The 17,946-nt window shown below is 38.4% G+C and overlaps 1 protein-coding gene across 2 annotated transcripts in view; it reads right to left on the bottom strand.

Moving 5' to 3' along the window:
* Nucleotides 1–17,946, bottom strand: part of LOC127658115 (phosphofurin acidic cluster sorting protein 1-like) — a 111,755-nt gene that overhangs the window by 50,256 nt on the left and 43,553 nt on the right. For both annotated transcript variants that reach the window (XM_052147222.1, XM_052147231.1), the window contains exons 2-3: nt 6,256–6,343; nt 493–582 (exon numbers count right to left, since the gene is read on the bottom strand). In XM_052147222.1, coding sequence (XP_052003182.1) covers nt 493–582; nt 6,256–6,343 — 178 coding nt within the window. The remainder of the gene's footprint in view (nt 1–492; nt 583–6,255; nt 6,344–17,946) is intronic.

The following is a 17,946-nucleotide window of genomic DNA, read 5'->3' as shown; positions in this document are numbered from 1 at the left end:
CGGTGTCCTGCTCCTGCGAAAACCCCATCCCAAGCGAACTGCGAAGTGTTTGACCACCCCCTAGTCATACAGCTTAACGCTAAGGGGAAATGCAAATCTTATTTAAAAGTCAATTAAAGATGTTTGCTAAGGCAAGTATCTACATCTAAATTTGTGCCTATAACATACACACAAAAATCAACCAATCATAAACATCCCAGTTGTACCTTAATGACTATAACTGGTCTCCAATAAAACACCTGCATAAGAATGTGCCAACGTCAGACACATGCAGCACTATGCAACAAAACTAGATCGTTCCCATTAGAATCAATAGAGCTATTTTCGCTTTAAGCATAGCGTATGCCCTGTTTCTATTTTGGATGCAATGCAGAGGTCCTTGAGCATACAGTAGAAAGGCACGTGTTTAGAGAATGTTTTGAGGTGACGTGATGTGTTGCTTCCAGTGTACACGGTGTAAGGTGCTAGAGACGCGTTCAACAACACACACACCTGCAATGAGAACGTGAGCTGCAGGTCAGTTTCCGTCTGGCCGGTCGATGGCAACAGGATCTCATTGGAACGAAGGATTCGCTTTGAGCCCTTAGAGAGAAAGAGAGAGAGAGAGGGAGGTGAAGAGTGGGAGAGGTGAAAGAACAGAGGAAAGATGAATAAGAAACAAGTGCTTTAACAAACAAAGTGCTAGAGTGATTAAACAGAAGGGAGGGTGTTGTCTTATGGATATACAGGGAATGCAAGCCCTTTACAAAATCACATTCATGGTATCAGATATGGTACTTTGATTTATCATGATACTGACTGATTACATATTAATTTACCACCATATTTATATACCACTCCAAGGACACACCTACATGTGCTTTATTATTATTATTAAGTCCAACATTTTAGTATAACAGTTTAGTCATCAAAACTTTTAACACCAATGGAAGTTTGGAAATTTTGTAGTGACCAACTATGTATATTTGTGCTTCTTCAAAGTTGCCATCCTTTGTCTAGAGTACAGCTCTGCACACACTGGGCTTTCTCAAACTTGTTACATGCTGCTGATCCTTCACTATCTGGTCCAAGTAACTCGATAAAATATAATAATTCATGCAATAAATAAATAAATACATACATACCACGCGCATCCGCATTAGCTGGACCAGCTTGAAAAATAGCGTTTTTAGTGCGACTTCAATGAGAGCTAAAGAAGCTAAATTTATCATAACATTGTTGTCAGATTTAACTGCTGATTTTAATAATAAGGTAGAGCTAGACTTTATATTATCCAAAGTATATTAAAAATATAGTTTAAACAATATATATATATATATATATATATATATCTCAAGATGTTTTCTCAGGGTTACAACAGTGACCTGAATAAAATGTGTCTTTTCATTACAATTTCAAAATATTTATATTTAATGATATGACAAAATAAAGATTATTATTATTTTTTTTACTTTAAAAACAGTCTTGAGTAGGAGGTAGACAGATATATTGGTTTTACCGATTAATCCATGGCAATAGTTTTTTGTAACTATCGGTTATCGGCAAAAATCTATGCCGATAGTTGCTGATAGTTTTTCTTCATTTCATCATTTCAAAATAAGAGTCCCCGGTGTGTTTTGGGCTTGTTTATACTTAAAAATCCCATGTTATGCACCAAATATTTTTTCTGGTTATTATTTTGATCTTGGTTGAAAAAAAAAAAAAAAAACTGCATCTGTGATTTTATTCATTTTGGACTCTTTGTTATTGCCCGCCAGAGTATAGAGAAATATATGTAAGTCCCACCACCTTTGTTATTGGTATTGGCAAAATCAGCCAACCTCAAGTCTTGAGGGTCTAAAGGAGTCTTTATGTTTATTTGTCACTTGACAAGAAAATGTCTACCTGTATGTTGGTTAAAGCACACGACTTTGATTTGGTGGACAAAAGTTTTTTTTACATTTTGATCATACATAAAAAATAAAGTTTCACTGCTTTTTTCTTTTTAAATAATAAAAGATTACTCTGCATTAATGCCAACATTTAATTTTTCTGCTTTTATGAGACCTTGTCTTTCAAATTAATGATTTATTTTATGCTGTCTTTTTTTTTTTTTTACTATTTGGGAGCTGCCTGCAATTTTTCACACACAAATATAAAAGCTCACCATACAAACATATAGTGGACTTAAAGTGGTCTAATTGTTCATTCATAAATTAATTTAATATGTTTACAATCTTATAATGAACATATTTTTTTCCTAAGCATGTAATTCTGGTTCTCCCTACAATTTTGAATCGCATGCATGTTTCTAGGGTCACTGTAAAGCGGAGATCTTCTGCTTTGCGGTGATATATAACATTTCATTATAAATGGTTAAAAACAGATTTTGCTAATAATTTGTTTATCGTGCATTTTCTGCTGGACTGTAATTTTTTTTTAAGTAAAAAAGTAAAAAATGGCAAATTTTAAAGAGGTAAAAGCTGAAATGGAGTTTTGGCTACTTTGGGGCTTACAGAAGCATTGATTGAAGCAGACATGAGATGTTGGTCTTTGTTGTCTTACAGAGATTATATTTCACTTTGTGATTCTTTTGATAATTATTCAAACTGTGGTGTAAGATCGACAAAATAAACTATACTGTCATATTTCTGAGAATGAGAGCTTTCATTTGATATATGACTTGTCTATTTAAGTGCTATTTGTAAAACATATATTCATACGCATATTTCTATGTTGTCACCTCTAGGTGGTGTTCATTTGCAACGCAAAGGCTTTTTTTTTTTTACATAACAAATGCAAAAGGAGTATTCTATGGAAAGTTCAGATTATAAGATTTTAAATGATTCCAAATACAGTGGGTACGGAAAGTATTCAGACCCCCTTAAATTTTTCACTCTTTGTTATATTGCAGCCATTTGCTAAAATCATTTAAGTTCATTTTTTTTCCTCATTATTGTACACACAGCACCCCATATTGACAGAAAAACACAGAATTGTTGACATTTTTGCACATTTATTAAAAAAGAAAAACTGAAATATCACATGGTCCTAAGTATTCAGACCCTTTGTTCAGTATTTAGTAGAAGCACTCTTTTGATCTAATACAGCCATGAGTCTTTTTGGGAAAGATGCAACAAGTTTTTCACATCTGGATTTGGGTATCCTCTGCCATTCCTCCTTGCAGATCCTCTCCAGTTCTGTCAGGTTGGATGGTAAACGTTGGTGGACAGCCATTTTCAGGTCTCTCCAGAGATGCTCAATTGGGTTGTAAGGCGGGTGCCAGTGAGTCTGGGCTACTCCTCGAGAAAACAAAAGGCTCTCATGAGAATTAACATCTGAACTCTCTCTCGCAGATGTAACAGCAACATCCGAGATGCAACATACTGTGCAGCTAACACCTCCCTTCTAAAGTATCTTCATCTTACTCCTCCTCCTCACTTAAAGCTCACTAAAAACCTATGCAATGTGAAGTGTGTACAAAAAGTAACTATAACATGTTTGGTATCATTTAAAGTCTCTCAGTGCGCCTGGTATACTGGTCTCATCCTCCCAGCCATAATGAAAAGCAAAAAAGAAGTTATAAAATATGTGAAATTTGGTGTGCCCCTTAAAGGTGTGCCCTCCCCCAGATCCTCCATACCTCCTGTATGTTAATCTACAGGAACCCCCTCAACAGGGGACCAAAATCTAATTATGACAGACACCACCATTTGGTAAGCATGTTGAATTATCTGGGTATTTAAGGAGAGGCGACACATTGCTCAGGGCTCTCTGTAATCAGACGATCCCAAACAGTTTACTGTTTGTAGTTTATTTCAGGTGATTGCAATTCGTATATCTTATGTTTTGATAAAATGTCTAACTTTGACTTATCAATGTCTAATTGGAATTGATGAATTGATTATGTTACCTGGTCAATAAATTGTCAACATTTGATTTTATTCTGACTGACATTGTGTTTCTCAAACAGATTAAATGATTCGTATGTTACCGCAAGTCTGCGTCAGATTAGTGACGACTAATATTTGGCATCGATTCAAGTGTACTTGGTTTGCAAAGACAAAAAGGGAATTTCCGTTTAGAACAGCAAACGCTGCTTGACCAATCTAAATCTGGGTGTCTTACCTCTGTTTTAATTTGATGTTTCTCCAGATAAGTGTACGTGGGAAACCACGCATGGCCAATCCAAAGCTATTATAAGAGAAGTTATGTTGGTCAACTTACATCTGTAATAGTGGCCGTGACCTCTACTGAAGAAAGCGTTAAGTTACATTCAAGTGTATGCAATTCCATGGGGCTATACTGAAGTATCTTTGATTGTGTATACGTGAACGTGACCCGATCTCAGGTATATAGCAATTACCTCTGTTTGATGATCCAATACTGGCCGCTTGTGATCGTGAGACCCGCGGTGTAGAGAAAACACGCGAGGACCTCAAAGCGACATAGTTTCTTAATCTAAGCGGGTAAAATATAATTAAAGAGTTAAAGGAATAATCAAACATTCGCTCAATTTTAATGATACTCAGATATCATTAAAAACCTTTTTCATTTATGGAGTCAGATGAAATAACGAGATAATACATAAGAGAAAATGTATTTCATTTAATATTGTTGTGTTGCGTACAAGAAAGACTGTAACGCGCAGAGACCTTCACCCGTATTATTGGAGACCGTCATTGGACCGATAAACGGGCTTACAGGGTTTAAGTCAGGGCTCTGGCTGGGCCATTCAAGAACAGTCACGGAGTTGTTGTGAAGCCACTCCTTCGTTAATTTAGCGGTGTGCTTAGGGTCATTGTCTTGTTGGAAGGTGAACCTTCGGCCCAGTCTGAGGTCCAGAGCACTCTGGAGAAGGTTTTCGGTCCAGGATACCCTGTACTTGGCCGCATTCATCTTTCCCTCGATTGCAACCAGTCGTCCTGTCCCTGCAGCTGAAAAACACCCCCACAGCATGATGCTGCCACCACCATGCTTCACTGTTGAGACTGTATTGGACAGGTGATGAGCAGTGCCTGGTTTTCTCCACACATACCGCTTAGAATTAAGGCCAGAAAGTTCTATCTTGGTCTCATCAGACCAGAGAATCTTATTTATCACCATCTTGGAGTCCTTCAGGTGTTTTTTAGCAAACTCCATGCGTGCAATCATGTGTCTTGCACTGAGGAGAGGCTTCCGTCGGGCCACTCTGCCATAAAGCCCTGACTGGTGGATGGCTGCAGTGATGGTTGACTTACTACAACTTTCTCCCATCTCCCGACTGCATCTCTGGAGCTCAGCCACAGTGATCTTTGGGTTCTTCTTTACCTCTCTCACCAAGGCTCTTCTCCCCCGATAGCTCAGTTTGGCCGGATGGCCAGCTCTAGGAAGGGTTCTGGTCGTCCCAAACGTCTTCCATTTAAGGATTATGGAGGCCACTGTGCTCTTATGAACCTTAAGGGCAGCAGAAATCTTTTTGTAACCTTGGCCAGATCTGTGCCTTGCCACAATTCTGTCTCTGAGCTCTTCAGGCAGTTCCTTTGACCTCATGATTCTCATTTGCTCTGACATGCACTGTGAGCTGTAAGGTCTTATATAAACAGGTGTGTGGCTTTCCTAATCAAGTCCAATCAGTATAATCAAACACAGCTGGACTCAATTGAAGGTGTAGAACCATCTCAAGGATGATCAGAAGAAATGGACAGCACCTGAGTTAAATATATGAGTGTCACAGCAAAGGGTCTGAATACTTAGGACCATGTGATATTTCAGTTTTTCTTTTTTAATAAATGTGCAAAAATGTCAACAATTCTGTGTTTTTCTGTCAATATGGGGTGCTGTGTGTACAATAATGAGGAAAAAAAATGAACTTAAATGATTTTAGCAAATGGCTGCAATATAACAAAGAGTGAAAAATGTAAGGGGGTCTGAATACTTTCCGTACCCACTGTATGTGTAATTTATGTATCCAGGGACTTTTACAATTTAAGTGTAATTTTGGACCTTCCCACGGACCCACCGGCGGGTACACAGAATTAGCGCCTGAAAAATATCAAAATTACTTTGAACTCGGTAACTGAAAACATGTTCATCATTAATTAATTGAATTAATGTTTTAATTCAATTAATGTTTTTTAATTAATGTTTTGTGTGAATTGCATTTGTAATGTATGTTTGAATATTTTTGTATAATTTAATAAATAAAAAAGGAGCATAGTAAATAGGGTCCATTTTTATTTCACATTGTCTTTAAAAAGAATGAGTGCAGGAACAAGTAAATGGAAGAGTGAGCACCTGGAGTTTGACAGCGATAACCACAGAGGTCAAATCTTTATCCAGCTCTTTCAGCATGACCAGCTTCTTTAGCGTCAGGTTGAAGAGTCTGTAAACACACAGTATGAAGATGCTGTTCAAACACACAATGCGATGCAACAAAGATCTGATACATTCAATAGCGTGTCAAATAGTTAAACACCACTTTTAAAATGGATATTTACAACTTAAAATAGTGATTAGATTAGTTGAGCAGAAAGATCCGGGTCATAAGAAAACAAAGCTTATCGATTTTTGCATTTTGCAATACAGTGACTTGGTGGCCTCCAGCGATTTAATTGCTGTCAGTGTGAACGTTACTTGAGAGCACTGTGACAAAACTAAATTGCTTTTTTGTAATAGGAGTAATATAGTTGTCACTGTGCACTACTTATGCAAAAGGTGCGTTCAATCTGACAAATTGCAAAGGCACTGTGTACCATTAGTCACTAGTATGTATTTGGTTCGTTATGTGTAAGATCAATATGTAAAAAATAAATAAATAAATCAACTTGTGCAATTTCTGTCTTGTTTTGGAGAGACAGAGGGAAGGATACTGACTGAATTATTTACGGTTGCTTTTGAGACACCCCTGAAATGGAGGCTCTTCTGGCATACAGATCAATAACAATTTAAAACGACTATTGACCAGATGACAAAATAATCAGACACCCATCAAGCACACATACACAACCTCAGATGAGTGACATTATTCATTATTCTATATACCTCAATTCTGGGATTTTATCATTTATAGGATTTTTGCTTACAAACAAAATCCCCAATATACAGTGGCTACCCTCTCCTACTCAGTCATTTCAAAGCAATTCATAATGCAATGTCGTTTTCTTTAGCATGAGACAGATATTAAAAAGATGAAGTGCAGAAAGAAAACAGTTCTACGTGAAAGATGCAGTTAAGACCAAAATCACACATGACATACAGTACTGGACTGATGTGTTGTGTTTATATATATATATATATATATATATATATATATATATATATATATATATATATATATATATATCTTAAATTCTAACTTTTTAATTATTTTGTATAATACTTTTGAAAAATCTGTATATATACAGTGCAAATAATTTGAAATTTAATTAAATCTAATTTATTAGATTGATACATACATTTACTACACATTTTTAATCTATATGGAGCATATTAGTTGTAATAATGCCTTATTAGGATTCATTATTTCTTTCGGTTATCCTTTTTTATCCCATTATTATCCTGTTATGATGACCATTTTTAAATAATATAACATCATATATCTAATCAGTATGTTTTAATATTATATGCTATAAATCATCCATTAGCCAAAAGTACTATTATAGTTTTTATTATAAAAACCATATTGCCATCACTATCACTGGCACTCCCCAACAAACACACATGGAAACATGAGACGACAGGACAGCTAATGACCATCATAAAAGAAACCGTAAAAGCCACTCATGTTACACACAGACAGCTGTATCAGTGTGCTGCAGACACAGAGTAAACTCAACCACCCTGAGTGCAGACAATTAACTATGTCAAACACACACACACACACACACACACACACACACACACAAAACAAAGTGAGTGACGCAAGAGAGCACAAAGTGACTCAAAAGCATGAGTGACGTGTTTGGAATGGAATACTAGAGTGCTTGCTAGTGTTTACCTACACGGCACTATATATATATATAGATCAAGATGTCATTTGAGAGACTGGTGTTGGCCCACCTGAAGGACATCACTGAACCCTTTCTGGATCCCCTTCAATTTGTTTATAGAGCAAACAGGTCTGTGGATGAAGAAGTCAGTATGGGACTGCATTACATACTTCAACATCTAGACAGACCAGGGACATATGCAAGGATACTATTTGTTGACTTCAGTTTGGCTTTTAACACCATAAACCCTGCTCTCCTATGGACTGAATTAACCCAGCTCTCCATTCCCAGATTTATCTGTCAGTGGATCAAGAATTCACCTCTAGCTCACATACAATCAGCACTGGTACCCCCCAGGGGTGTGTGCTCTCCCCACTACTCCTCTCCCTCTACACAAATGACAGCAATGCCAAGGACCACTCTGTTAAGCTCCTGGAGTTCGCCGATGACACTAGAGTCATCGGCTTCATCCAAGATGACGAGTCTGCATACAGAAGGGAGGTTGAACAGCTGTCCATATTTCATTTATGTGCTTTAACATATCCTACCTCTTCTTCAATACATTACATACATCACCTGCACATAACTGTATATAAAATATTCTAACATTATTATTGCGCTATTGTATATTTAGCTTTCTTTTTTTTTTTTTAATCGGTCATATCGTATTTTTTGTCACTGTATGTAAACATGTTTAAATGTACATGTTTTTTTGTATTTGTAAGGCTGTGTTTGTAAGGTTGGGAAACACTGCGTTACAGTAATACCTTGAGTATTATTAGCAGCAATGAGTGGAGTCGGAGTTATGTAAACTGTACAAGCAATAACCTTGATACACTATAATAATCTATCTCTGCCCAGACGTAAACCTCTTACTTGAATCGCGCGAGGACGCAGGTAGAATGTGTGTATGTCCATCATTTGACTCCGACTCAGTTCCTCGAAGCTCGGGTGATGACGGGAGGCACAGCGGCTGACTATCGGCAGGTTGGTGGAGAAATCAGCGAAGTCGACTAGGTTGAAGAAGGAAGAGAAATCTTTCTTCTGAGGGCAAATGGGTGAAGACGTATATTGCTCGGTGGTCTCCTTCGGATCCGTTAGCGTGCTCTGTGGAATACGGATAAATCTCAATTCGTCCAGTGAGATGGAGATTGTATGGCCAATGTTTTATGTACGTACGTTACTTCCTTGGGCAATGAGGCTACACCTGGGGCAGGAGAGCTGCATAAAGACACGGCACATACTGTCACTGGAAGCAATGCCCAAAAAGATCTCCGATGTTTTTATACTCTATGACATAATTTTGAGGGACGCGTTCTGTTGTGTGTTTCATCCAATAGGAGTTGAGAGTTTGATCCTTCTTAATTTCACACATAGGTGTAAAGTGAGCAAGGCTTCATGGGATCTGTATTCGGTTTTGTACTCCCTTTTGTTTGATTTTGGCACTTTGTTTGATTTTGGCACTGTTTGTGTTATCAGGCTTCTAGTGTCCTACAGGACACAGTCAGGCTTTATGACTGTGTGTAGGCCTGCCTTTGTCTCATATCTGATTACTAGAGTTCCAACAGTAGATCAGATGGTAAGCGAACAATCAGTTCTCATAGTCAACATGTTGAATGCAGGAGAAATGGGCCGGTGTAAAGGCCTGAGCGACTTTGACAAGGGCCAAACTTTTATGGCCAGATGACTGGGTCAGAGCATCTCTGAAACGCCAAGGCTTGTGGGGTGCTCCTGGTCAGCAGTGGTGTGTACCTACTGACAGCAGTCTGAGGAGAGACAAACCACAAACCGGTGACAGGGTGTTCGGCACCCAAGGCTCATCGATGCACGAGGGCAATCAAGGCTTCCCGTCTGGTCCAAACCGACAGAAGGTCTATTGTGGCACAAATCAAAGAATTTAATGATGTTTACAGGAGGTAAATGAGAATATGTCACAACACACAGTCACAACACACAGTGCATCGCACCCTGCTATATATGAGGCTGCCTAGCGTCAGACCGTTCAGAGTGCCCATGATGTCAATATTCTGTTGGGAAACCCTGGGTATGGCCATTAATGTGGATGTCAGTTTGACACATGCCACATACCTAAGCATCGTTGCAGACCAGATATACCCCTTCCTGGCAGTGGACTCTTTCAGCAGGATAATGTGCCCTGCCACATTGCACACATTGTCTTGGAATGGTTTGAGGAACATGATGAAGAGCTCATGGTGTTGCCCTGGCCTCCAAATTCCGAGCTCCACCTCGCAACTTACAGGACTTGAAGGATCTGCTGCTAATGTCTTGGTGCCAGATACCATAGGACAACTTCAGGGGTCTTGTATAGTCCATGCCTCAGTGGGCCGGTGTTGTTTTGGCGGCAAGCGGAGGTCCAACAGCATATTACGCAGGTGGTCATAATGTTTTGTCTCATCTGTGCATATGCAACAACAAAAATTTTACAGTACCATGGTACATTGTTGCCACATGATCTACCACATGCTGCAGGATTAATGTAGCGAGTGGCGTCAAATTAACATCTCAGAAATGAAGAGTAATTTGGCATTTGGCATTAAATTGTTTATAAATGTCTATATGTTTGGCAGTAAGATGAAATAATGAGCTTAAAAAAAAAGATTTAATTCGCAGATGATTACATTTACTTCCGTTTATTCATCACACTGCAATTGGAAGGTGAGATATTAGAGGTTTTTTTAACCATAGAAATAGAGTGGCCTCCAGCCATCTACTACTACGATAGGGCTTAATATAAACTGTTGTTTGGTCATTTAGGAGGTCTCTGCTGGTTGTGCAATGAGAGTAGAACGTTGTGGCATTAAAGTCACAAGTCTTTATTGTGAAATGCGTTCACATTGCTACTAACGTCGAAGCAAATCAGGATAAAATCTGGGTGAAAGCAGTATCCATAAATGTTGAATTACAGCCCCAATCTCCCCCGACAACAACCCTTTGCCTTTCTCAGGACATCTACAGTTCATGAACAATAACACAGACGACAGCAGTTTACTCAGAATAGAAAATCGAAACTGAAACTCCATTAGTCGTCAGGATTTTAGGGGCTTTTTAAATCCTTGGACAGAAAATTGTTCGGCCAAATGCATGTTTTGCATGGAAAGCGAATGGGGCTTTTAGCATAGCATGTTTAAGTAGAAACACACCACACTAAAATGAATTAATATTTAACACCGACAGCAGGGAACTGAAGACACGTCTGCTTCCAACGATGAGCATCTTGCATCAAGACAAATTCATTGTGTGTATACAGTTCTAAAACATATCTGCATTAAACATCCTAAATAAAGAGACTCATAAGAGAGACATAGTAGATGTGTGTATATTTCAACACAACATAGTTGCAGCAAGAGCACACATGACCTTGCCAGAACTGCACAGGACACTCAAGCTGTTACTGGTTTCTTTAATTAATAATATATAAAGCTAACATAAATATAAACTGTGTGCATGGCTAATATAAAGTCATGCACACACACATGCATACAAATAGGAAGCAATCGTGTTTGCATAATCAAGTGATGTGCCTGATTCGGAGGTTGCATTTTCCCCTCTAACATACATTTTTTACTCCACTGATGGTTAGGTTTAGGTTTGAGGTTCTGATTGGGAGTTCAGTTTATAAAATATGCATACCTTTCACTGTATTATATTCTGTACAGCTAAAAACAACTCGGTTCATATTTAGCTTTTGGCCATTTCACCCATAAAACAGAGCTCAAATGGCCATACGTACCACAACAGTAACCACTTTGGCCACTGGGGATAGTGTTTAAAATGGACAGTTCGATTTTAGCCATCTAATCAGCCAATCGAGTGGCAGCAGTGCAGTGCATAAAATCATGCAGATGTGGGTCAGGAGCTTCAGTTAAATGTTCAAATCAACCATCAGAATAGGGAAAAATGTGATCTCAGTGATTTGGACCGTGGCATGATTATTGGTGCCAAATGGTGCCAGATGTCTTTGGACCCACGTTACATGGAATGAGCCAAACAAAACTTTTACTCTCAATACACAGTGAAAGAATCGCAGTACTAAACTTCTTCACCATTAAACTATTCAATCACTGGTGAGTGAAACCTAAAAACTGACCAGCCAGTGGCTAATCACACACATTTTATTCTGACAGCATGAAGGTCAGGGCACGCTGACTTAAGAACGTTCTGACGGAGATGATGCAATTACTCGACGCAGTTTAACATCGGTGACTTTAGCAAGAAAAATTTCAACAAACTGATCAGCTAGTGAAACTACAGTGCTTCTCTCCATTCAAATAAATAACCCGACAGCTGAAAGGAGCCGTTAGTGATTTCCCATGTATTCTCTGATGAACCCACTTCTTCGTGCAAACCTCTGTTTATCGAAATGCGTACATATTACTGTGCTTTTCAGCCGCAGATTGCGTCTCTGGCTTCAGATGCTAGCGGCAGATTTTGTTCTCTGTAGTACAACAGTATCATTTTCGTATCAGAAGCCTTCGCATATGGTGTTGTTGAGTCTCGAGCATGTGGATAAATGAAAACATTTGGCAAAAACTGAAGCCCCCACCCCCACCCATTACCGACTGCATAAGTAGTTTCATGTGTGAACAGCACATGTGGTACATTTACCAGTAAAGGCAACCCAACGATTTACCTGTAATTTACCTGGTTGCATGTGTGAAAGGAGCTATTGTATATGGTTGCTCAGAGTAATATATTGATATGGAGATTTAAGAATCGATATCACACACAAACTAAAAAAAATAAATAAAAAAAAAGTATACCTTGAATGCACTGCAAGTCGATTAGGATAAAATTGTCTGCCAAATGCATAAATTAAAATGTAAATGATATCGATATTGTTCAAATGAAGGTTGAGAGTAATCAGAAAATGGATTTACTAAAGTTTGATTGAAAGATACTCCACTTTTAAAGTTTTGTTTGAAACAAGCAAAATGAACTAGAAATCCACCAGACAAACTATATAATTTAGACTGGTGAAATTAATTTATTCTGACAGACAAAAGTTTGCCTACATGAGCCTTCTCCAACCCTAACCCTTAAACAATACAAGTCAATATGTATCCCATTTATGGACCTTTTCTACTGTTGAGGACTGCTTGTAAGAGGGTTTACTTTATTTTGAGACCAAAATTTTGAAACAAGAACACACAAACACTTTTTTGGCCAAGTTCTGGTTGTTTGGGTCTTATCTTTTCTCTAGCAGTCTGTTGTAAAGCCATTGCTCTCCAGCTTCAGCCATGAACCCCCTCAGGGCCAACCATCTGCTGCCAAACACGGAGGTAAAAGCTCAGCCCCATGAACTACAGAGATCACTGACTTCAGCTGGGCCTACATGATTTGTGAGGACAGATGGTCATTTGTCAAACACTTCCTCCCTTCAGCTACAGACAACACATGCCATTAATCATAAACCGCTGTCCATGCGGAAATGACCGCCATTTCTCTGTCAGTGTGTGTGTTTGTGCCACTTTGACTTGTTTGTCAATAATCAACACAGATGGGTGTGTAGATGAGATTTTATCACTTTGTCAATCTGAGTCGATCTGTGAATAAATTCGTTAATAGGGTTATTTGATAGAGCTAGGATCACCGTAAAAAACATTTCAACTCGCATCACTGAAAATAACACAGAATACAACTAATGTAGTCTAACATAACGCATTCTCTGCATATTTATTGTACATATGCATAGCATTGTACTAAGGCTGGGCAATATGAAAACAAACACACAAAAAAAAAAAATTACCATGTTCTTGTTTTTTTTTTTATGTCGATCAATATTTATCACAATATACATTACATACCATTAACGTGGGCGGAACTGCATTCTACATGTTTGTTTGACCTCAAGAATGAATTAAACATAACTTGTTTGTTTACAAGTATACTCCAGAGGGTAAGATATCTAGATGTAGAACATAGGCTAAATATAAGAAATTACTCAAGTTTATCATCGATATTTCGAATTTGTTTTTCCTGATAATTATTGGTATCCTTTTATCGCCCAGCCCTACATTGTACCCTATCAATACTAATAATGTTCAGAACTTTCCTAACAGGTGTAGTGGGCTAAAACACATAACTGTTAATCAGAAGGTCACTGGTTCGAACCCCACGGCCACCACCATTGTGTCCTTGAGCAACTCCAGGTTGCTCCGGGGGATTGTCCCAGTAATAAGTGCACTGTAAGTCGCTTTGGATAAAAGCGTCTGCCAAATGCATCAATGTAAGAATTTAGAGGGGTGGTGGAGTGGTGGGCTAAAGAACATAACTGTTAATCAGAAGGTCGCTGGTTCGATCCCCACGGCCACCACCATTGTGTCCTTGAGCAAGGCACTTGTGTCCTTGAGCAAGGCACTTGTGTCCTTGAGCAAGGCACTTAACTCCAGGTTGCTCCAGGGGGACTGTCCCTGTAATAAGTGCACTGTAAGACGCTTTGGATAAAAGCGTCTGCCAAATGCATAAATGTAAATGTAAAACACCCAGTCTACAGCGGACGCGAGCGGCATAATGTTACAAAAGCAAATCACTCCCATTATAATCTACACATTGGATGTGTCAGTCACATTGCGGATACCCCGCTGTATTTTGTGCTAGTGCTACCTCTGCCAGACAAACAAGTGTTTTAGAATGTTGCCAGTGAGAACATGTAGTGCAGACAGCCTCAAGGCGCTGCGACTCAACATTGCTCGCATATGGTGTAGGCAGGATGACAAGCTACTCTGATAAATATTACACAAATGTTGCAATTACCTGCAATATATGCAAATTGACCTTCAAATATAACCAAAACGCTAGCGTTATGCTGACCAGGATGCCGTTCACTCCTTCAAGAATGAGATTTGGCAAAAGTCAGAAAAGAGCTTCAAGTTCCAGTGACATGACGGAACACTTTCCCCATTGTCGTATGCAAGCTAGATCCAATGGCCGCCTGAAACCATCCAAACAAGCGGCTGCAAGAGGAGGAGTAACCACCTACAGCTACAGGTAGTTCCGGCTAAGTTAAATAGGTTTAGACACTTTTGTTATCTTTTAGCTACATTACAGCTACATTACTCAACGTATCTATTGTGGCACACTTCTAATAAAAAAGTGCTTATGTAACGTTATGGTTGATGTTGATTTCATCTGATCCGTACACATACAAAACTATGCTTAGAACGTCTGTCATTATTTTTCCATGAGGTGTCAAAATACTACGCACATTTCTATGGCACCATATAGGACCCAAGGCACAATCTAGCAGGCTACATAATGCCTAATGGCATATAGCTACATTGATTTTTTTTTTAAAGTCCATATAATTAGCTAAAACCCATTACATTGTAGTGAACATAGATCTATCCATTGTGTACTGTAAGATTGCTTGGAGGGTGGGTTATTGATGTCACAAGTATTCAAATTGGATTCAATTTATGGGCTAAACTAGTTGACTATTAAAAATCAGTAGTCGTGCAACCCCTTTCTCCAAAAGACTGGTCAAATATCGCAGAGAACCCATAGTTATGCATAGAAAATGGTCTGTTTTTGAACACTTTAACGGTCAGTTTATAAATGAGGTCTAACAGGTTCTTAAGATATTCTGCTCACACACGTATGCACATTTGACATCGTCAAGGACCACACTGTTCGTAAGTGTACACACACAAATGCGCACACACCTCCCCAGCGGCCTTTCATAAAATGACCGATTTTCCATGACCTTCAGCGGCAACACACATACTGGAAGATGATATTTATTTTATTCCCAGCCTCCCCAGTGTACCTGTCCTCCCTCTATGCTCTATCTACCTCACCATTTAGTTTTCACATACCATCCAAACTTGATCTTTCTTCCCTTTATTTCTCTCCATTCAGATCTAGTTTTGCACCCCACGTCTCTCTCTCATCACTGTTTCTTCTCATTGTAGTAATGATAGACCAAGATTTAACAGAATGATATATTGACAAGCCAATTCATCTTCTAATATTAGGCCCTTTTGAGAATATCAGCCCATTAACAGAGTTGTAATTCCCTTTGTATCAGTTGTGAAATCTAACAACAGCCTTGTGAAAAACAAAGTGTTTACTTTTACAATTGCATGTGCCTCATTAATATATGCATAATATATATTATTCATAGTTCTCTTGGTGTGTGTTTTAGGGATGAATCAAAATGGTTGATTATCTGTATTTTTCGTTCAGGCATACATCTTTACCGATGTTCCAAAAAGCAACCATCAGCTCCGATTAACCTGTAAAACCAAAATATATGACTACCACTATTCACGATGAACAAGTTTGCAATAAATCTCAACGTTCTAGTAATTTAAATCCCATCAAAGTAACAGATTCATGAGTCCACAGTCATTTCTCTTACTCACAGACCAGTTAAATTCACACGCACACAAACACATTTAAATCAAACAATCTGACGCAGCACTGTATGAAGCCCAATCCATTAATCAGTCAACTGCAGCAGTCTGGGAGCTTTGGAAGTTCTAGCTAATCCAAACAGCCATTTTCCCACTGCGACTCGATGCTCTGACTGGCATCCAAATTCAGAATAAGTCACTTTCAGAAAGCTTTGATCCTTTGCAGTCCCACTCCATTTACTAACATCAACAGCTCTGGAATGGCATTCATCAAACACACGCCTACAGGTGCCATTTAACCTCCTCGACAGCACTGTCCTTTAGATAGATGCAACCAGAGATCAAAAGTAACACATTGGATAATTCAAAATGCTTTGTCGTTTGAAAAAAAAAAAAACAACGGTATCTGGTCTATTGTTTAACCAAACTAGTGCTTGTCAGTCAAAAAGGAAAACAAATATGGATAAATATAGAACATGACACAAAATGTACAATCCAGTTAAAATGATGATTTTTATTTTTTTTAACCAAACCTTTGGACATGATTATCAATGTCAGTCGTGGGAACTAGCTGCCATCAGCTCTCGGCTTTGTGCGGTTCCACGAACCATTTGGTGTTTACATTGATATTTCCCACTGTGACTATCCGGAATCCCTCTACAGACGAGGATGTAGCTAAATTTAAGCATCAACGTCAAACAATGCCCTGGGAAAATCTGAACACCCCGACACAAATAACACAAGCAAAGATGGATACAAACAAAACACACAATCCCGCTGTGGTCCTGACAAGCCCCTTAAGAGTCCATATTAGTGAAACAATAACTGTACACAGAACAGTATGTCATTAGTGTATGATTACCCTGTATGTGGATGTGTTATTGTGCTGGGAAATTACTACGGCCAAGAAAATGGAGCTATCACAAACCAGAAGGGGCCAATATGACAGAATTGATTGTCTCTCCTCTCTTTCTCTCACTATGCATTTTCTTTTTATACTCTGATGCCTAGATTTTCTATCCCCTTTTTCCTCCAAAGTCTGAGAGGTGCAAACTGCAAAGACAGGCAACCAGTGTTAAATTATGCATCACACACACATTTAGTCACTGGTCAGACTGAACCGCATTCACTTGATAAGATATAGCCTGAATCTCACAAAAACATGTCTCGGCCACATTTAATTCCAAAATCAAAAGGAAAAGGAGAAAGTATAAGAGCAGTTTTCAAGAGAAAATAATAAAATAAAACATTTAGCTGTACATTTGTGTGTGTGTGTGTGTGTGTGTGTGTGTGTGTGTGTGTGTGTGTGTGTGTGTGTGTGTGTGTGTGTGTATACACAGCCTGAGTAGGGATGTGAATTGAAAGTAATGTGATGATTCTGCATCCGATTCCTCTTCACGATTCATTTAGTACTTTTGAGGAAAAAAGAAAATGCAATTCTTTTTTAATTAATCCGCTTTTGTCAACTGATGAGAGATTTTTTGTAAAAAGGTAAGTTAAGACAGAGTTTGAGGCATAAATGCAATACCAAATTAATCCTAACTACAGGCTACATTAAATAAAATTATTAAACAAATATTTCAATGCAATAGTTCATTCATGTACTGTATTTTTTAATAACA

Source organism: Xyrauchen texanus, chromosome 2, assembly GCF_025860055.1.
Source record: "Xyrauchen texanus isolate HMW12.3.18 chromosome 2, RBS_HiC_50CHRs, whole genome shotgun sequence".
Lineage (NCBI taxonomy): Eukaryota > Metazoa > Chordata > Actinopteri > Cypriniformes > Catostomidae > Xyrauchen > Xyrauchen texanus.
This window is presented reverse-complemented; position numbering and strand designations above follow the sequence as displayed.